The sequence below is a fragment of the Macaca thibetana genome, chromosome 10 (assembly GCF_024542745.1).
Source record: "Macaca thibetana thibetana isolate TM-01 chromosome 10, ASM2454274v1, whole genome shotgun sequence".
NCBI classification, from domain to species: Eukaryota; Metazoa; Chordata; class Mammalia; order Primates; family Cercopithecidae; genus Macaca; species Macaca thibetana.
Genome location: NC_065587.1, coordinates 40127029 through 40148901, shown reverse-complemented (window position 1 = coordinate 40148901; position 21873 = coordinate 40127029). Strand labels below are relative to the sequence as shown.

General features: G+C 51.4%; 1 protein-coding gene across 4 annotated transcripts in view; it reads left to right on the top strand.

The window, feature by feature from the left end:
* The window catches only part of PHACTR3 (phosphatase and actin regulator 3), a 274576-nt gene that overhangs the window by 183113 nt on the left and 69590 nt on the right, over positions 1 to 21873 (top strand). For all 4 annotated transcript variants that reach the window (XM_050745555.1, XM_050745554.1, XM_050745556.1 and 1 more), the window contains exons 5-7: positions 7165 to 7374; positions 13347 to 13521; positions 14368 to 14615. In XM_050745555.1, coding sequence (XP_050601512.1) covers positions 7165 to 7374; positions 13347 to 13521; positions 14368 to 14615 — 633 coding nt within the window. The remainder of the gene's footprint in view (positions 1 to 7164; positions 7375 to 13346; positions 13522 to 14367; positions 14616 to 21873) is intronic.

The window sequence follows — 21873 nt, the reverse complement described above, 5'->3', positions numbered from 1 at the left end:
GTGATGGTCTACACCTACAGGAGCCCCTGGGTCTCTGCAGTGGTGCTCACTGCTGTCCTGAAAGGTCAGGTGCTTTCTCTTCAAAAGTAAACCTCCCATGAACTTTGCTGGGGGTGGGCGAGAGGGGTCATCAAAAAGCACAAGGGGCTATCCTAGGTCACTCCTCGCATCCAGGTGGCAACATCCAGGACTGGAGTTGCTGCTTCCCCATGCCCCAACCAAGATGAGTGTGGGTGGCAGGGGGTACATCTGAATATTGCAAATCTCAGGAGGAGGACACTGTCAATGATTTTGACCATTATTTTCCTTGAGCCTTTGGTTTGGTGACTTGGGTTGACTTTGGGCTTTTGTGTTTGGGGTGATTTTGCTTTTCCTGGTTTTGTTTGGATGGTGCTTGATATGGTTTAGTTATGTCCACACCCAAATCCCATTTTGAATTGTAGCTCCCATAATTCCCACCTGTTGTGGGAGGGACCTGGTGGGACATCATTGAATCATGGGGGCAGTTTCCCCAGTACTGTTCTCATGGTAGTGAATAAGCCTCATGAGATCTGATGGTTTTATAAGGGAAAACCCCTTTTGTTTCATTCTCATTCTTTCATGTCTGCCACCATGTAAGATGTGCCTTTCACCTTCTGCCATGATTGTGAGGCCTCCCCGGCTATATGGAACTGTGAGTCCATTAAACTTCTTTTTCTTTGTAAATTACTCAGTCTCAGGTATGTCTTTATCAGCAGCATGAAAATGGCCTAATAAGTGCCACACCAGCAACAGAGCATTCCCTACAAAGCCCAGAAGGATCTGGTGTTTTGACACAAATGGGAACAGGGTCCTGTTCAGTGTTTCTGTTGTGGGACAGGGGCTGAGTTCTGGCCTTCCCACGAGTGCACTAATTAAAAAGGAGAGTGACACTCAGGGATCATGTTCTGTGTGCACTCTATTATCTTATAACAGCCCCATATTTTGGGATGAGAAAACAGAGCCCAGAGAGGTTAAATCACTTTCCCAGGCCATAGAGCATAAAAATAGATGAAACCCAGTGGCAGGACTGGGTTTGATCTTCACCATAACACTCTACAGCCTAAACTCTAGAGCCAAACAGGAGATAAACATTTGTTCTGCTTCTGGAATGTTCTGGAATGTGAGTCTAGAACAGGGACTGTCAAATTGCAGACTGCAGGTCAGATACTGCCCATGTCTGTGTCTGCATGGCCATGGAGCACTGCTCTAGTGGGCTGGTCCCGGGAGTCAGGAGACCACGGTGAGGTGCTTCCCTCCCTGAGCCCTGCACTTGTCTCCCCAACTGGTGGCTGCCCTTCACCACTGCCTGCAGCCTATGCTGATACCAGCTACTCTTGGGGCATGGGCTCTGGTCAACTGCTGGGCACTGAGTGGAGGAACCTCATCTGGGAGTTGGTGAGCCACCTGGCCCACAGCCAGCTGCCCAAGCTGAGACCAAGGATGTGCTGGGTGTACGGGGGTGGAGTACAAGTGACCATGGGCTCTCCACGTCCATCCTTGGGCTGGCCACCCTTGAACTCCAGAATGTCTTCAGTGGGTGGTAACTGGCTGCAAAGTGTGCCCCCTGCCCCGGTAGCCCTCTCGAGGCAAGTGGCAGGGCAGAGTTTTTCCTCCTGTTAAGTTCCTACATAATATTCTTGATTTTGCCTCTTAGCCTGGAAAGCCAAAAATGTTTATTGTCTGCATCTGAACAGAAAAGGTTTATCAGCCCCTGCTCTGGAAAATAAGTGAGGATTACACAGAAGGATGTCAGTGGAACATGCTTAGCAAAGAGGTACCAGTAAGCCGTGAACTTGTGGCGCTGTGGTTGAGCTTCAGGTATTTCCATTCCTAGCCCTGACCCCTGCATTGGGGTTTCTACAGTGTAGGAGCCTCTGGTTGAGACTTCATTTGGTAAGAAGGAGCCTCTGCTTGTCCAGCTCCAAGGGATGGGTCCCTCAAATGCAGAGGACATGCAGAGCCAGTGTCTTCTTCCACTTTTTCAAAAATTGATTCAGCACTTGAGATGTTACCAGATGTGAAATTTCAGTTTTGACAAGACTCCAAGATACAACAGTGTCTGCACACTCACATGAGATGCAGAGGGCGGTGTCAGAGGAGAGGGAAGATGGGGAGGAGGGAGGGAGAGAGGAGATGCTGAAAATCATCTCCTGTCCTTAAAGCCATCAGGCAGGCCAAGGATGTGAAGGTTCAGTGTGTGGTGAGGATGGATGTTTTGGGGGAGACTCTGGAGGAGGGTTTTGGTGAGCCTAGCTGGTGTGGTGAGTCTCATGGCCATCAGGGTGAAGGGTGGGGAACCCAGAGTCCCACCTTGGGCAGGTGGAATGAGGGGACCTCAGAGGCTTACCCTTTACTCTGCGGCTTAAGGTAGTGGCACTGTGACCATTGACTCAGTCCTGGGAAATCCAGAGCTCCCCTGTCCAGTGCAGTAGTCACTAGCCATGTGGCTGTTTGAAATAATTAAAATTTAAGCTTGTTTGTCACTCTAGCCACTTGTCCAGTGTTCAGTGGTCATAAGGGTCTAGTGGCCACCATATGGACAAGGAATAAGTGTGTCCATCATCTCAGAAAGTGCTACTGGGTAGTACTGAGGGTCAGGGTGGCTTCACATCTATTTTGGTGTGAAACAAGGAGAGATGTAGTTTGGATTGGCCAGCCTTCCAGAGTTCTCCGTACTAACAGAGACTGTAATAGCAACAAAGACCACGTGGCCCAAGCTGGAAATATTTTCTACCTGACCCTCTGCAGGAAAGGCCTGACAAACTCTGATTTGGAGAATGGGTTTGCACTGGGGTGGGAAGCATTGTCAGGAGCTTGAGAGGCTGGAGAAGGAGGCCTAGGCAGAAGTTCTGATAGCTCACACTGGGAGACAAGTGGATATTTCTGAGAAATTATTTGGAAGTAGAGTTCATGAGACTTGTCTGTGAATTAGATATAAGGAGTGGGTATGGGGTGGAGAGGACAAGAAAAGGGTGGTGTAGGGCATCTGGTCTGGCTGGACAGCTGGTGGGGCATGGAGCACTGAACCTGGTGAAAGTGGATGATATGGTGTGGCTATGTCCCCACCCAAAATCTCATCTTGAATTATAATTCCCACAATCCCCATAATCTCCATGTGTCAATGGAGAGGCCAGGTGCAGGCAATTGAATCACAGGGGGCAGTTTTCCCCATGCTGTTCTCATGATACTGAATGAGTTCTCACAAGATCTGATGATTTTATAAGGGACTCTTCCCCCTTCACTTGGTACATCTCCTTCCTGTCGTATTGTGAAGAAGGTGCTTGCTTCTCCTTTGCCTTCTGCTGCGATTGTAAGTTTCCGGAGGCCTCCCCAGACATGCTGAACTGTGAGGCAATTAAACCTCTTTTCTTTGTATGTTACCCAGTCTCGGACAGTTATTTTTAGCAGCGTAAGAAGAGACTAATGCAGTAGGGATCTGGCTGGATTGGTGCCATGTCCACAGCTTCTAGAATAGTGCTTGGAACCCATGGTTGTTCAATAACGTTTGCAAGAAGGGTTGATGGTTGAATGAGTGAGAGGGAAGGGAAGGCTCAGGAGAATTTGTTGTGGGGACCAAGACTCAAGTTTGGATGTGATTGGCCTCCAGATGGAGATGCCCATGTGGCCAACTGGTAACATGGAAGTCTGGAGCTCAGAGAAATGGTCCAGGGTTGACAGAGAAATGGAATCAGTTCTGAAGCCAGAGGAGTGGATGAGAATGACCTGTGAGAGAGGTAGACAGGGAAGAGGACCTAGGCCTGCATCCTGGGGCAGCCCAGGTGGACATTCATATGCAGGAGGTGGGACCTGCCAGAGAGGCTGAGCAGAGGTGGCCAGGGCTCCAGGGGAGATCCAGAAGAGTGTGTGTCAGGAAGCCAGAGGGGAAAGTGTTAAAGATGGTGGATGGCTGAGTGGGGTGGTCCTGGCTCAGTGAGGGGGCCAGGGCTTGCTGGGTGGAGATGCAGTGTTAAAGGTCATCTTTCGTAAGTTTATTTTGCAAAGGAACAGATAATTGTAACTAAGCTGGGAGTGTAGACGAGGTCAAGATTGTTTGGTATGGTTTTGGGTAGAATATTTTAGATCTTGTTGGGATCCTAAAAAGAAGGATAAGTCAGTGATGCAGGCCAAGGGGGACAACCTGTCAATAGCTCAGAGGGATGTGGAACTGACCCAAGTCAGTGCTTATCTAGTGAAGTTTTACATGGAGATCAGACATAGAAGATAGATCCAGATGATTGGCTGGGGCTGACCCAGGAGTGGGGACACTGACTCCAGGCTGCTCTGCCTCCCTGGTAATGCTTCCTTTGGTGGTACCTCTTGGCAGACCCTTGGAGCCCAGTTCAGATGCTGGCCACATTGTCCTGGAGGAGCTAAGTCATAGGAGTGCTGAGTAGCTCTAGACAAACCTTCCCTGCCGTGGTCTCGTGTTGGCCTTTCCATCCCTGTAGTGGGCAGGGTCGGGTATTTTATAGATATTTGTACAGATGAGGAGACTGAGACTCACTAAGCAAGGTGGAGACCAAGGTCACTCATCTGTAAATAGGTCAAACACATGGAGGAAGGAGGGGGATGCTGGATTCTGGTGTAATTGTGGCGAGGTGAGCCATTTCTATGACATCTCTGTCTCCCAAAAGCAGGACTTTGGAAATGTCCTGGGTGACCAGTCCCCTGAGAGCATGACCCATTCACAAAGAAGCAATCCGGAACAAGAAGTCCTGTAAACCCAAACAATCAAAGCAGGGTGTGGATGCAAGGACCACATGAAAGGGCTTCAGAATAATAGATGTGTGAATATCTGAAAAGAGTTTGGACCCCCAGGAGGAAACTTCCTGGGAGAAAACTAGGCCTGGGCTGGCTACTGAGAGCTCACCCCATGCCTGGTGGTCTTGGCCATGAGCTTGGCTGCCAAGGAAATGGGCGCTGAAGTGTGGTGTCCCAAGAATGAGGGTGTCCACTTACCTGTGCTGATTTACACAAGACAGAAAACTCCACCAAGTTATAACTGGAGCCTACATAGAGAAAATGGGCATTTCTATGCTTACCTGTGACTTAACAAGGAAACCTCACAACTATTTTTACCTAGAAAGCACAAAATATTTACTTTGATGTTATTATCAGGGCAAAACTTACTAAGTGAAACAACTAATCAGAGTTGTAGACTCTTAGACATTATAGGTTACAAGTCAGATGACATAATGACAATCTCAGAGCATAGGAGTCTTAAACCCCTTTGAACAAGTAACACTTTTGAGGACAGTTTAATAGTAATAAGAAAAATAAAATGAAAACAGCACTTTCCTGTGGGTATCCATGCAGAACAAAAGAGTATAGAGCCAACTGTAATTATGGTTGTTCTCAGTTCAGGCCAACTTCATAACACAGAGCTGAGTCTGCCCTCTGCAGTTGGAGTATGTGTTGTTGGGGGAGAACAACACATACTCCATCTCTGCTTTCAGAGATTTTGTTCTCCAGGCATTAGGAGGGCTGGCCCTTCTGAGATAAGGACTCCATTGTCATGAACTTAATGTAAGAAAGGGCTGGGAATTAGAGTTTAAAACGTCCAACATGGGCAATAAAGGAACAGAAACTAATGATAGCTAATGGGATACAAGGGGCATGCAATATTTCCATCTGGTGTTTAGCTGGAGGCTCTCTGCGGGCAGGAATTAGGCCTGTTTTAACCCTCCCTCCCCCGACAACTGTGTTTTCAGCACCACGGACAGCACCAACAGCTCCTGGGTACCTCCAGAAACAGCAGCTGATAGATGAATGAACCCCACAGGAGCTTACACAGTGACCCAAGGACAAGCTCCAGCTCCACCAGGCTTTTCCCTCAGACATACAATGGGGAGAGTGTTTGTGTCGTCTTCATTGGGTAGTTGTAAAAACTGAATAAGATGCCGTGTGCCAGGTGCCTTCCACGGGCCTTAGCACTCAAGAGTGTGCTGAGAGGGCAGGAAGTGAGGGAGTGCTGGTCCCAGGGAGACCACCTCTCTTGGGTCAGAGGTAAGGAAGAACAGAGATGTTGGGGACAGCAGTTTGCATTTGAGTCAGAAATCCAAGAGGAGCCCCGGTCCGATGACCTCAGTTTTACCTGTAAAGCTGCAGGTGAAGCTGTGTGGTAGGAGCAACAAAGGTGGGAAGTTGGAGGTGGGGAAGGGACAGAAAGGGCTTGAGCAGTCATGCAGAGCACCTGCAGGAGGAAGCTCCTAGCCACGGGTCCTGCAGAGCAACAGTTCTTCCTGAAGTGGACTCCATGGGCTCTTCTTCCTGCAATACTAGGTGAGGGCAGGAGCAGACAAGTGGCAGCTTCATCCCCAGATGAAACTTTTCCAGAGAGTTGAAAGGAATCAAGGCAAAGAACTTAGGGACTGTTGGTCAGATTGTTGTTGAAATAATGGATGGTGGAACCCAAGCCAGGTAAAAAGAGAAATAAGAAAGGGAAGGGTTGATGGGTTGAGGGAAAGCTGGGGATGGGCAGGCTGAGGGTGGTGGTGAAGGAGGTAGATGGAGCCTGAATGAGCAGCTAAGAAGGGAGGGTTCTGGGTTCTGGGGTGGCCAAACCCTTCTTCCAAGTCGATCCTTCCTGTCGTCACTCCCACCCTAGGCTGGCATACCAGATGTTAGCACTGCTGCAAACAGGCAAATAAGAATGAGAGCTGCTGGACTGGAGGGTTACACTGTGTCATGGCCACTTCTTGCTTAAACTGAGAAACAATCCTGTGAGGGGCTGTTGGTAACACAATGCCATGCCTGAGTAAATGGAGTTTTGGAGAGATTTAGTAACTTAAGGTCCAAGAGTAAGTTCAGAGACCACTTGAGCCTGGGTGTGTCTGACTCCAAAATCTGGCATGGTGAACACTGCTCCTAGGTGAGGTGGGAGCTATGGCGTGCACCTCTCGTGGAACAAAGAATGGAATCCCTCATGCTGTTGAAATGACTTCCCTCTCTGCATCCTCCTCTCTCTGCTTCTGATGGTTCTATTGAGAGTTGAACTTGCAGGAAGTCAAGTGCCTGTGTGAGGTGACTGCTCTGTATGCTCTTCACGATGCCATCCCACCAAACCCTCTTGCTTTGCTCTCTTACTCCAATTGCTGTGAGAGGAAACATGTTTTTGAACTCTCTGCTTTGCCTTTGAACCAGCCAAGATGCCATCTGCATCCAGTGGTGAAGAAGCAGATGCTGGCAGCCTCCTGCCCACCACCGATGAGCTCTCCCAAGCCTTAGCTGGGTCTGACTCCCTGGACAGTCCTCCCAGACCTCTGGAGAGATCTGTGGGCCAGCTCCCCAGCCCCCCACTGCTGCCCACTCCGCCACCCAAGGCAAGCTCCAAAACCACAAAAAATGTCACAGGTGGGTCCACATGCATCCTGTCCATCCTCTTTCCTTTCTCTGCCCCATCCATCCATCCATCCATCATACATTCATCCACCCATCCATCATCTGTCTATTTATTCACCCATTCACTCATCCATCCATCTGTCCATCCATCCACCCATCCATCCATCCATACCTTCAGCCAGTCTTGATTGGGCACCCACTATGGACTGGTTCTCATCATTAGCTTCTGTGACTGGGGTTCAGGGCAGGCCCAGAGGAGTAGATCTTACCAAGGAAACTGTGGGTGTTAGGAGCAGACTGCCTAGTCTCCCTCAAGCAAACAGGGATATGTCTTTACAGGAGTCAAAGGGGGCATCTTCTGGGACCTGAATGCAACAGATGCAGCCCGTTCCCAGGACGGGACTTGGCTTTAGCTTGGCTTGGCTTTTCTTTTTCTTTTTTCTTTTCCTTTCCTTTCCGTCCTGTTCTGTTCTTTCTGGATGTTCATGTGTCTGTCTTTCTCTTTGTGCTTCTCTCTGAATCTCAGTCTCTTTCAGTCAATCTCTCCCCCGTCCTCCCTCCCTGTCTCTGCTGATCTCTGTTTTGCTGTTTCACTTTCCAGTAAGTTCTGTCCAGCAAGGCAGAGCCAGGAGTAAACAGCAGACATTGGTGGTCAGATAGGGGTGCACAGCTGGACAGAGGCCCCCACAGTCAGACACTTATGTGGCTTTTGTCACACTGGCAGAATAATCCTAGCAAGTAGAGATAATTACTTTGCAAACTTAGGTATTTTTTGTCTGGAATTTACTGGTACAAACAGGACACATTGATGGTCTCAGGGAAAAAGTAGGCTGCTTATCAAGAGATAATGACTTTTCAGAGTAAAACCTTGCATGCTGTCTTTGAAGGCTGTGAGTGTCACACATGACACAAAGCAGAGGTTGACAATTTTGTTACAATCACCTAACCTCTGATTAACCACCATCCATAATTGCCATTTGTTGGGTAGGCGCCAGGTGCCCCATTTGTAGTTGCAAAACAGGCTCAGGAAACTCCAGTAACTTGTCCCAGGTCCTGGAAATGATTGAAACTTTTGAACCCAGTTTTGGGCCCAAAGCTTGTTGCTACCACGCGTGTGGCCAGGGGCTGGTGCCCTCCCCTCTGCGATCTCACCTAATCCTCATTGTGCTTCTTCCCAGCTTTCATGGAAGAGGGAACTGTCACCTTTTGGAAGAGGTGTCAGCTGCTGGGACAGGCAGAGCCTGGGCATGAGCTCGGGAGGGCTGGGTCCCAGCCCCTGGCTCTTTTCTGAGGACCTTACTGCCCCTTATGGGGTGAACGCTCAACCTGGAGGTGACTCTTGGGTGGAAAATGCTTTCAGTGGGGCATTTTCCTTGTACGCCAAACACGAATTAAGTATTCCAATCTGACTGATGATTCTCAGCCAGACACCACAGAACCAGAGGAGGTGAGATGCATCCCACAGGGGGCCCCTTTAGCTGGTACTGCAGATGTTCTGGATGGGATAGATGTGGGGCTGTGTGCCCTGTGGTTCCCCGAGTAGGGTTGGTATGTGGGAAGATGTGCTGCTGGGTGGGTGGAGGGATGAGTGAGGGGGCGTCCCCTCCACCCCACCACCCTGAGACTTGGCCCCGGCTGTTCTCCCTGCTGGAACATTCTCCCTTCCTGCTTTGCCTGGTCAATGCCTTTGCATGCTTGGGACCACAACTCAAGCTGTCTTTCTTTCGGGGGAGCCAGCCCTGACCCCTGACCTCGTAGCACCATGTGCCCCATCTTCCAGCATTTACCGCATTGCCCCACCTTGTTTAGTGGGTTGAATGGTGTCCTCCCAGAATTCCCATCCACCTGGAACCTCAGAACATGACCTTGTTTGGAATAAGCGTCTCTCCACTGTCAGTAAGTTAAAGATCAAGCTGAGCTCATGCTGGATTAGGGTAGGCCCCGAATCTAACAACAGCGTCCACGTGAGAGGCAGAACGGGACACACGGGGATGTGAGTGATGCATCCACAGAATGCCAAGCATTTTCCAGGGAGAGAGGCCTGGGACGGCATTTCCCTCACAGCCTTAGAAGGAACCAACCCTGCCAGCCTCTCAATTTCAGGCTTCTGGTCTCCAAAACTGAGAGTTGTTCTGCTGCTTTAGGCTGCCCAAGGAGTCATACATGCCTTGTCTGTTGTATGGTTTGCCTCTAACCACCTGCCCCCCAGACAGTAGCCCCTGAGAACTGGCCACACCTTTGTGTTCACCATCAAATCCAAGTGCAGGCATAGTACAGGGCATACAGCAGGCACTCAGCAAGTGCAGATGACGGTTGCATGGATGAATGAATGGTGAATGAATCCATGCATGTCCTGAACCCTGTCTGTCTGCTTTCTGCATCTTTCTACATCTCTACATCTCTGTAGATGAATCCAAATATTCAGTCTTTGTGTGACATGGCCATATAAATTACAGTACAAAGTTGGAGGCAAAACTGGGCTATGTTGCATTCTGTTATTGTCCTTGCAATAGCTCCCGTTTTCCTCCGTTGAAACCTAAAACCATTGAAAGTCCATTCAATTCATCACCATTCACCTCATTTTATTCTGGCTAATGTATAATTTGTTCCTGGCCCTCAATAACTTGGTTACTCAGAGAGTTTCCTGCCTCTTCCGAGCTTGGGAAGGTCGAGCCTCAGAAGGCACAGGTCTTCACTCTGACTCCACACGCCCTAAATTCTGGCATTCTGTCCCAAGTCTGCGGACACTTCAGGCTTCCACACTGCCCTCAGCTGCAAGGACATCAGGGGATACTCTGACACTTATGCGTTTCCAAGGGGACTGAATTGAGACTGGGAGGCGGAGGAGGGTGGTTCCAAGCTATGGGCCCTGGCCTGGCTTCTTACTGCAGAGACTACATTTTGGTGACTTTGATTTAATTTTCTCAGTTCCTCTTTTTCCTTTTCCTTTGGGAAAAGGTTCATGTGCTTCAGCATGTGAACACTAGATGGCAGCAAAGAAGACAGTTCCCTTACCTGGGCTTCCCTTGCTGCAGGAGGGACCGTGGCCCAACTGAGTCTCCACCCAAGGCAGGACCGCAAGTGTCTTGGTTCATCTGAGTTACTTATAAACCACAGAAACTTATTCCTCACTCTTCTGGAGCCTGGAAGTCCAAGACCAAGATGCTGGCAGATTTGGTGTCTCTGATGAGAGCTTGCTTCCTGGTTCATAGGCCAAATTCCTGGACTTTCTTGAAAAGTCTTCATCTTGGATCACCCTCTGAGTCACCACAGGCCCATTAAGGTGGGCGGGTTCTCTCTGTGTGCTGTGGTCCCCACCCTCCCCTCATGGAGAAATTGCAGGAGGTCCCTTGCATTCCCGGGTTTCACCTGCCTGGTCCCTGGAGATGTTTACCCCTCTCCCTTTGACCTCTCCTTTACCCCTCTCCTTTACCCTCTTCTTTACCCCTCTCCTTTACCCTCTCCTTTACCCTCTCCTTTACCCCTCTCCTTTACCCTCTCCTTTACCCCTCTCCTTTACCCTTGCTGTCACCTGGTCCAGTTGGTGACACTCAGCTCTGAGGGATGGGAGTCCCACAGCCTCTGCCAAGTGTAAGTGGAGCTGGGTGCGATGTGCTTATCTCAGCTCCCGCCTTCTTCTGGCGGCCTGCCCCTGAGGTGGCTTCTGAACTTCAGCTTCCTCATCTATGAAATGGGAGTGACAAGGGGTCCCCTGCACAGGCTGGGTGGGGCGAGCCAGGCAAAGCTCTATGGGGGCCGTGGGGTCAGTGCTGGTTGTCACATCTGGGATTGACAGTGGGGCAGAGACCTGGGTGGGATCCCAGCTCCACCAAGCTGAGCGAGAGCAGGCAAACCATGCTGCCTCAGTTTCCCTATTTGTACAACAGGGCTAGTGATTCCTTCCTCATGGGGCTGGGGTGAGGAGTAGAGGCAGTGATGGTTAGAGACAGAGGGGCTGGAGGATGCTGAGTGTCACCTGCCTGTGCTCAGGAGTGGGGCACTCTCCTGAGCAAGAGCAGCCTGGGGAGGCTGAGGCCAGTGGGGAGAGGACAGCGCAGTGTGCAGAAGCTGGGATGGGTCTCCCTGCAGCCCCTGCCCTGCCTGGCCACTTCTTGCATGGCTGGATCCTTGTCATTTCTCAGGTCTCAGCTCAAAGGTCCCCTCTGCAGAGAAGCCTTGCCTGACCTCCCTCTCCCAAACCAGCCACCACCTCCCTCAGACCAGCCCAGTACTCTCAGCCCCTCTGCGTGGTGCCCTCTTGCCCCCCTCCCCTTTCCTCTCTCTCTCCCAGCCCTTTTCTCTACCTCTCCTTCTGTCTCCTTCTCTCTTCTACAGTCATTTGCTCTCTTTCTGTCTGCCTGGTCTCTGTCTGGCTCCACCAGTCTAGGGCAGGGCCAGGGCCGTTTCCCTGTGGCCTGGCCTTGTCTGGCCAAGCAGGTGCTTGTGGACAAAGTGAAATAACTAAAATCCTTCACGAGGTTTACAGTTTCTTTTTGGTTTTTGAGGAATACTTTTTATCGATGCTGGCCACATCCTAGGATTATATCGAAAGAGTTTGTTTCTGGCTTTTAGGGAATGGGGTAGTTTAGATCTGGTTGTTTTCCTGGTGGGATTAAGGGGAGCTGGTGTTTGTATCAGTCCTGCCAGGATACTTTTGGAGTGAGAGTTTATGCTGAACACCTAAGAGCTGCTGGGCCTGTGCCGGCTGCTGGGCCTGTGCCGGCTGCTGGGTTCCTGAAAAGGAGCTGATGGCCTCATTTTACAGGCAGGGAGGCTAAGCCTTTGAGAGCTTCGGTGACTTTCCCGGCGTCTTGCACCTTGGGAAGTGGCAGATCAAGACCAGAGGCCAAATCTGCAGAAGACAAAGCCCAGGCTCTCTGCTCTTCTGGGCACCTGAGCCCCCTGCTGGCCTGGAGCACGTGCAGGAGACCGTCGGCGAAGGAAGGAGGGGGTGTCCCACTCATTTAGACTTGATTGAGCGAGTCTGTTTAGAATCATCTTCAAAGTCATTTCATGTAAACAAGTGTTGATTGCACGTGTTTTAAGTGCCAGGCCTGGGGAAATCGTAGGAAGGAAGGTGGACACAGGCCTGCCCGGGAGCAAGAAACAGACCAGGCAACGTGATTCACTCCAAGTAAGAGGAAAGGTGTCAGGGCAGGCTCAGGTCCCAGGGGGCAGGTGACGGGGATCTGATCAAGGCCTCTCTGAGGAAATGATATTCTAGCAGAGGAGCAGGGAAGCATTTCAGGCAGAAAGAACAGCCCATGCAAAGACTCAGATTGGAGGGAGCGTGCTGCCTTCAAAGACAGGAGAGAGAGCTTCACACGCTGGAGGGAAGAGAGTGAGGTGCAGATGCAGCTGGGGAGCCGAGTGGGGCCACCCCCAGGGGCCTTGAGACTGGGCCATGAGTTGGAATCATGTCCTAAGGAAAATGGGAGAGCAATCCAATTCACTTTCTGGGGTGATGCTCCTGGCAGAGATACAGGGAGAGGGTTGGAGCCCAGAAATATATCCCTTACTGTTCTGAGGGCTGGAAGTACAAGCCCAAGGTGCTGCAACAGATGCTGTGGGGAGAGCGGAGCAGAGCAGACCATGGTGTTCGTCCAGGCTGAAGAGTGGCTGCATAGTTTCTTCCGGGTTTCCCAAGAACAAGAAGCAGCTTCAGGAAGCTGAATTCATAGCAGAGAAGCAGGAAGGAGGCTTTTCTAAGCCGGACTCCCTCCAGGGAGGATGCCGGTGCTGGTGTCTGCAGGGCTCAGCCCCTAGCAGGGTGTGCCCTACAGATGGAGCAGAACTGGACAGAGATGCACCCTGGCCTCCAGCTTTGGGAGCAGGGATCCTGGTCCAGCATCTTGGCATTAGTTGGGGCTGCCTCCCGGAGGTTCAGGGGAGCGTCCTCTCCGCTCACGGTCTCCAGTCTCAGCAAGACCCTTGGTCCCAGCTCCTGAAGACTAATGTTCTTGCTGCTTCCTCCCACACCCCAGGCCAAGCTGCACTTTTCCAAGCCTCCGGCATGAAGAGTGCCGACCCTCCCCTCCGGGGCCAGCTCTCCACACCCACGGGGTCTCCGCATCTCACCACGGTCCACCGGCCTCTTCCCCCAAGCCGCGTCATTGAGGAGCTGCACAGGGCGCTGGCCACGAAGCACCGCCAGGACAGGTGAGGCCCTGCCCCATGAGGGAGACCTCTGCCGCCAGAATGCCCGCCTGGCCAGCCTCAGGCTGTGCAGCTCGTGCTGTGCCCAGGGCCCTGGCTGGGTCTCCCGTTCTACAGTCCCCGTCTTGAAATTCCTGATAACTTCTAAACAAGGAACCCACATTTTCATTTTGCACCTCGCTCTGCAAATTACATAGCTGACCTTGGTTCCCACATTCTGGGAGGGGTTGCACAGTGAATGTGCACTGTGGGAACCTGGTCACAAAGTCCCCTGCGTGAGCCCCTCAGGACCCAGGGTGGGGTTGAGAGCTTGGCAGGAGAGAATGACTTAGAGAGAAGTGGCTGTTCCACTTTGTCCCAGGACGCTGAGGGCTTCATTGTTTTCACTGGGCAAGAGTGTAAGGCAACCTGTGCCTGCAGCTTACTCTTATTTTGGATCACATGTGTCTCATGGACTGTGAAAGACTAGCGGCTACATCTGTGTAAGAAATAATGAATCGTTAGAGGTAAAATAGGTAACGGGAGACAGGATGGTTTGGAGGAGTATTAGACTAACAAAATGTCCTTCTCAGTTTTTGTGACGTCCTCTCCCTGAACATTGATTGCCCTATGTTTTGGCAGGTTTTATAACTTGCATGTTCTGAGCTTTTCAAAACAGCATGTTGTAAACAGCCATTTGCCTTGAACTCAAAGCCTCATGCTCCTTCTGGTGCGTCCAGGATAAAAGCCAAGAGGCTGCATGCATTTTGGTGCTGCCTCTGTGATATTAATTATAAGCTCCGAAGTCAATTGTGCTGGATTTCTGGGTGAAGGGGGCAACCTGTAACCTGAACCATCTTTCTGATTTAGTTTTCAAGGAAGGGAAAGTAAAGGGTCTCCAAAGAAGCGGGTGGATGTCCGTCTGTCGAGAACATCCAGCGTGGAGCGGGGCAAGGAGAGGGAGGAGGCTTGGAGCTTTGACGGGGCCTTGGAGAACAAGCGAACTGCCGCTAAGGAATCTGAGGAGAACAAGGAGAACCTGATCATGAATTCTGAACTCAAGGACGACTTGCTTTTGTATCAGGACGAGGAGGCGCTGAACGACTCCATTATTTCTGGTGAGGAAAGGATGGCCCATTAAGTGTGGGGATCTCGGCCAGAGGTCTCCTGTCACCAGGGGGTCGGGGACAGAGCTCATGCCTGGGGGAGGAACAGGTCGAGGGGCTGCACCTGGGGAGAAACAGGAGGAGGTTGTGTCCTCTGGAAATGAACCTCTCCTGAAACAAGCTGGGATGGGGGTGCACAGCCAGGCTTGGAGCAAGGAATTAGAAAATACCCCGGCAAAGTTGTTTTGAGAGTTGCATATTAGTTTTTATGTATACGTGGAAAAAAAAACCAAAAACATGAAAGTAGTGTAGCAAGTGACTTTGAGAACGCCACCCCTGAGGATGGTGTGGCGAACAGTATACAGGTGGTGTACAGATGCTCGGTGTTTAGAAGTTATAGAAAAAAAAAAAATAAAGCAAGATGAGATGGAAGCGGAGGGAGAGGGAGGGAGAGAGATTGCTCCACTGATCCCAAATGGCCGTCTCAGAAGTGGTGTGAATGGGACAGGCAGCGGATGCTTGTTTGGGAGCAGGTGTTCACAGGGTCCTGGGAAGCCAGCTCCGTGTTTGTCTTCATGGTGCGTTCTCGGGGTCAGAGTAATTGCTCCATCCTACCCTTGAGGATTCCGGGGCTCGGGACGATAGAGGCCTGCAGACCACCCTGCAATGAAGGGAGGAGGCGGCTCAGGCTAGGAGGAGGAAGCGCTGAGGGGGTTTCCCTCCCAGCTGGTACCGGCTGTGCGGGGCCCTCTGGTCACTTCCAGGAGGGTCCAGGGTGGCCGTGGTGTTTGGCCTGCAAGGGAAGAATCAGGAAGTGTTCATTGCTGTTCTTTCTGGAAGCATTTCATGGTGACTGTTGTGGGCGTGGGCAGAACTCCGGCCATGTCTTCCTGTGGGGAGCGGGAAAGGGCAGCAGATGTCAGTGCTGACCCTGGCTGGTGCTGAAGCATGCGGTTGGTACTGTGATGGGTGGACAGACCGGCAGCCCAGGGCTCCATAGCCTCCCCTTTCCTGCTGCTTCGGAGCCTTTCCACCAGGTCCGAGGAAGCAACTCTGAATATGTGGCTGCAAAACATGAAAGGGTGGGGGGGGTGCTGTTACCCCTGTGTTTGGAGGAGGCTGATTTCCACCGTGGGACCAGTGTCTTTGTGGCAGAAACTTGGGACTGGTCACTGGCCTGAGGGCACCAATGTCTTTGAAGAGGCTGGAGCCTGTGGTGTTCCCCAAACCCATTAGACCCTGGAATCCTTGCCCTTAAACACCTGCGAACCTCCAGCAGAAGAGTGCTATGTGGGTGCACTTGGGAGAAGAACTGGTGTTGGGATGGTCAAGGGAGAAGGGTGCTATGTGGGTGCACTTCGGAGAAGAGCTGGTGTTGGGATGGTCAAGGGCTAGAGCAGGGTCCCTCAGCACTAGTGGCATGGGGCCAGGCGATTCTCTGCTTGGCAGGGGGCTGTCCTGGACACAGTAGGATATTCTGCAGCATCCCTGGCCTCTCCACACTGGATGCCCCCAGTGGAGACAAACTAAAACATCTCTAGACTTGGCCAGATGTCCCTGGGGGCAGAATCACCCCCAGTTGAGAATCACTGGCATAGTCTGTGCTCCTGGTTTGGGGGTGCCCTTCCATAAGGCCCTTGTCCACTCCAGGACACAATGCTTTCATTGGTGAGAGGGAGATTGGAACTGCTTCCTCTTGACATTGACAATGTCAACAGCCAGGGCCCTTTACCGGGTGCTTCTTGTGTCTGGGATGCTGGTCTAAGGTTATGACAAGACAGGAGCCCCATGAGGCTGATGACATCATAATCCTTATTTTACAGATGTGTAAACTGAGGCATGGGGAGGCCATGTAACTGGCCATGGCCATGAAGCTCATTGGTGCCAGGCTGAGACATGAACCCAGGCTGCCAGCTCCAGCTTTCTGCTCTGTACTAGACCCTCTCTGAGGATGAGTGGATTAATCCACATCAGCCCTTGGCACAGGGCCTGGCTTAAGCCGGGTGCACCTCAGAGAGTACTTCTTCCTGTCCTCACCATCCACATGGTGGGGAGAGCTCCTGGCCCCGAAGGCTCTCGCAGCTTGACTTTCCTTCAGGGCATCATTAGGCCATCCAGATGCAGTGTCCTCATGCCTGGCATTAAAGGATTAAAGGTATAATGCAGTCATTTTATTTAAACACGGAAGAGGATGGGAATCTGTGTTTCATGTCTCGGGAGCCTCAGGCCTGGCCCAGATGTGCCCTTAAAACACTTTTTGGCAGCACGGTCGAGACGCAGAGTTTCTGCACTGGAACTGGCATCAAAGCACATCTAGCAGCACCTTTGGCTCCCGCCTCTGTCCCTCCTGCCCAGCACCCTCCTCCTCTGAGTGCTGTGCACAGGGACGCCTCCTGCTCAGCCAAAGCGGCCTGGTCATGGCCAGCTGTGTTGGCCTCTTGTGGCTGTCGTAACACCTTATCACCTGCTAGGTGGCTTCTGACCACAAAATTTTCTCTCTTGCAGTTCTGGGAGCTAGAAATCCAAAATCGAAGTGTAGGTAGGGTTGTGCTCCCTGCGAGTGCTCCAAGCAGGAGCCATTCTCTTCCGGTTTCTGGTGGTTCCTGTGTTCCTTGGCCTGAAACTCCCAGCCTTGCCTCCTTGGGCACGTGACTGCCTCCTCCTCCTCCCTCCTTCCTCTCCCCTTCGTATAAGGATTGTAGTCACTGCAGGCAGGGCCCGTCTGGATAATCCTGGATGATCTCCTCATCTAGAGATTAACTTAATTACTTCTGCAAAGATCCACTTTCCAAATAAGGTCACTTTCACAGATTCTGGGGATTTGGACTTGGACACATCTTTTAGAGAACCCCCTTTCAACCCCCTGATTCCACTCCTCTTGGTTAACTCGTTCCTCTTCTCATTGAGCCAAAGCTAGGCTCTGGCCTTTGACCCACAAATCCCCGTCCATCCCCGGGATTTCTCTGGCTGGGCCAGTCCATGGCCTCCAACAGAATGTGCTGTGAAACTTGGACTTGGCCCTGGGCAGGTCCCTCCCCTGTCCCTGCCCCATTTCCTTGTTGTCAGATCAAAGTCCCTCATTGTTGGCTCCTATGACAACACTGAACCTTCCTTCCTGGCTGGGACACAGTTGCAGATTCACACTAATTCTTATCATTCTCTATTCTCTCTCTGCTACCCATCAATTACTTATTGTTGACTGTCTAATTTTGTCTGTGTGGGCGATCATGCTGGTATCTGTGCCCTATGATGTGCCCATCATCCCACATACCTGGTTCTAAGAGTCAGTGAGCACCTGTTGGATGTGTGGTTTTAGACACATCTGTGACCCTGATGAATCTCTGGTGTGTCCCTCCAGCTGATGGCTGGCCCCTGAGCTCTAGGGTGTCTCTGTAGACTCTGTGCCTCCACGTGGGGGCTGGTGCGCATCGCACAGCTTACATCTCCAGATTTCGGTTCCCATCTGTGCCCCGGCCTGGGACTCTCCCTCATTTCAGTCAATACATCTAAGCCTCCTGCGAAGCTTTTGGCTTTGTGCTGATGTGCAGATGACCTTGAAGTCTTCTCTGCTCCCCTTCGAGCCGTTCTGGGGTCCAGCCAACCCCCTCTTCTCCGGCAGTGGTTCGCTGTGCTCTCCTACCTGGACTTGGCCTCCAGGCAGTCTCTCTGTGCCACCATTGCCCCATTTCCAGTTCATTCTCCACACAGGTGGCCACAGGACCAGGGTCCCATGGAAGTTGGATAATGTCACCTCTTGCTGATATCCCTCCAGTGCCTCCCTGAGGCATTGAATGCTACATCCTCCCTAGTGCCTGCGGCCCCACCCCATGTGGCCTGCCTCCCTCCCCCAGCTCGCCTCTCCCTTGGACCCAGCCCATGGGCCTCCTTGATAGTCCTCACACCCCAACCACAGCCCCTGAGACTCTTGCTGCCCCTGGAGGTGTGCATGGCTCCACCGTGTTTAAAACATCGCCCTGTGCAGGAAGCCACCTGGCCGCTGTATGGCAACACATGGCCCCTTCTTCTCACCCAACCTTATTTTCCCTGTGGCAGCGTCCCTGACCCCAATACCACTGGCTTTGCCCATACAGCCTCTCTGCCAGCACGTGGGCTCCGAGGGACCAAGCCTTCATCTCTGTAGTTCTTACTGTGTGCACAGCTCATGAGTGCTAAGGGCAAAATAAGTATCAGTTAAATGAATGAGCCAGAATGGGCCAATGGGGGATTAGAGGAGCCAGTGCCTGTAAAGTACTAACAGGTGCCAGGTCCAGGGAGCCCTCATCCCTGTACTGTTTCTCCCAGGGCGTGGCTCAGACCTGAGCCTCTTGTTATTTGTGCTTGAAACCTGGTGTCCACAAGTGAACGTGGAGTTTGAGCTGGGGTCTGAGAGGGGGGGAGGTAGCACTTATTGTAGAAACTCATCCTGGAAACTGCTGTCGTGAGCGTGGCCCAGGCCCAACGCTGTGGTGCACTGTATGACGTGTTACGTGGGGTGTCATCTGCAAACCCTGGGTGAGGCCCCCTTTCCTCCATGGGCCTTTTGTGGGCCAAGGTCAGGGTTCCTGTCTGACCCTGAGAAAGTCCTCGTTGAGGGCTGGGCCCGTTGCACAGACTGGCAGGTATGTCCGGGGTACAGACTCCAGCCATTTGCAAATTGAGGTTTCTGTGTGCTGGTCCCAGGATACACAGTCTAGGGTCCCTGAAGCCCTGAAATCAAGTGCAGAAAGCAGTGCTTTGCTTTTGTCACATTCTCAGCTGTGTCCCCAGTGCTCCAGAAGTGATAAATCTCTGAGATAAAATGCTGTTGGAAAATTCAATATTGGTCATAGAGAAAGTCTATAAATGTTGCTTTTTTGGGGGAAAATTACTCACAGTAGGAAAGGCCTGTAAGAGTGTTTTGCTTTGCCTGGTGCAGACAATGGTGAAAGGTGGTTGTTATTTGCTTCTGTCTGCAGTGTGCTGAGTTCAAACCCCATTCCCACCGTCGCGCCTGCTACGTTATTTTCAGATCTCCATGGTGTGGAAGCAGAAAAGCACCAGGCAGTAAATACATCAATTATTAATCACAACAACTACTATTTTATTCATTTATTTATCCATTTATTCTCTCTCCCTCTCCATCTCCCTCTCTCCCTCTCTCCCTCTCTTTCTCCTGTTGATGGAGCCTTGCCAGACATCGTCTTACCCCATGTGAAAAAGAAAACTTTTGTTATCAATCATTTTTGTGCACTTCAATTCTCTATTAGAATGGAGAATGCATCTGCATCAGAATTTAATTTTTGGAAATGGTGGAGGCCCTATCAGAGGCAGGCACACCCCCTGCAAACATGCCCACATGCCCATGTGCCCGCACACACGCTCGTGTGCGGGGTGCCTTCGTGGGTGTGCCTGGTCAGCGGTGGGTGAGCAGGGCCTTGCGCACATTCTCCAGTCATCAAAAGTGAATTTTATGAGAAACAGTCTTTGTTTGTCACTGCCTCAAGATTTAAGTTTTAAAACCTGTTGAGAAAAAGATGTTTGTGTTTTGTTTTTTCTCTGTGCTGAACCCAAGGGTCATGACCACACCTGTCTGGTTTGTCACAGTGTCCCGGCTCTGGGCCCAGTAGGAACACGTGATGAGGGGGAGCAAGGGACTGAGGGGCTGCTGTGGGAATCAGGACTGCAAGGGAAGAACTTGCTGATGCAAGAAAGCTGACTTCTCCAGAGCCCCCAGCTGCCTGTGCTGCTCCTCCTGCAGACAGCTTCTCCCAGGTGTTCATGACAGCAAGGCTGCGGGCTGGGACTCACCACTGTTCTCAGCTGAGCCCATGTAAGGAGGGAGCAGGCCCTCCACTTCATCCATGCTGGAGTCTTTGTCCCTTTGAGCTGTCATAACAAAATCTCTAGACTGGGTGTCTTATAAACAACAGAAATTCATTCCTCAAAGTTCCAGAGACAGGGAAGTCCGAGATCAAGGTTCTGACACGTGGGGTCTGGAGAGGCCCCACTTTCTCATAGATGGTGCCTTCTATGTGTCCTCACATGGCAGAAGGGGCCACAGAGCTCTCTGGGGTCCCTTTTCTAAGGGCACCGATCCCCTTGATGAGGGTTCCACCTAATGACCTAGTCACCTTCAAGACCCAACCCCCATATACCATCACATCGGGGTTAGGCTTCAACATAGGAATTTTGAGGGACACAAACATTTGGTCCCTGGCATTGGGAATGTCTGTGCAGTCAGGTGGGCCCCCGTCTCTGGGGCTTACTGCATAGAGAGACGCTGCAGGGTTTGACCACCCCACTTGCCTCGACATGTTTCTAGCTCTGTGACATTGGGAAAATTTCTCAATCTCTCTGTGCTTCAGTCATACCCCTTGTAAATGGGGGTGACAACAAAGTTCTTATGAAGGTAAACAGGGGTGGTCACCGAAGTATAGCTTTGTCTCGTTGTGCTCAGTAAGCGTTCTGGTTGCCATGGTAATCAGCACTGTCATCATCACTGTGGTTGACGAGCGAGCAGGAACAGGGAAGAACTGGGCATCCACCGCTCATGAAAATATCGCCTCACAGGCATGAAGCAAAGTTTGGCTCCCAGTTTGTCAATGTTCAGTACCTGATTTGTGCTATTCCTCATTCCTTGGCCAACTCGTCAGAGTGTTGATGTCCCTGCCGCTGCATAGGTACATCTGTTCTCCATCCGGATGTGCAGCTGATGTGTTTGTGTAACTGGGTGTGGTTTCGCTTGCCTGCTTAGCCAGGAACAAGGGCAAGGAGAATTAATCGCTGGGGTCTACGTGCCAGGACAGGCTGGTGGGGACCTTTGGGTTGGTCAGGAGAAACAAGCCTCAAGAAGGCCTCTCGATGGCACCTGCTATGAGTCACCTGTCCCAGACCAGGTTGGGTAACCCACGGTGCCCAGCCTCAGATCACTGTGCCCACTGGGGGGACCGTGGGCAGGTGGTGGCACATCCGGGCCCTGGCTGCCTGTCAGTAGCTCACAGGTGATGTCACTGACCCTCTCGTCAGGTTGTCCTGGGGGGCGGATAAGACAAGGCTCATGGAGTGCCTGGTCTGTGTGGTGCACATGGCGCTCACATGGTAGCCCTGCCGCCAAGGTTTTCTGAGGGTGTGTCCCAGGAGCACAAGAAAAAAAGTCCAATATTTGTACGTTATTTATTTATAAACTATACATTAGAGGTACCATACTAATATACTGCATACTTTATAAAATATACATGCAAGATAGTAATAAACGGTGACCCGGGAGAGTGCCTATGTACATATTAATATG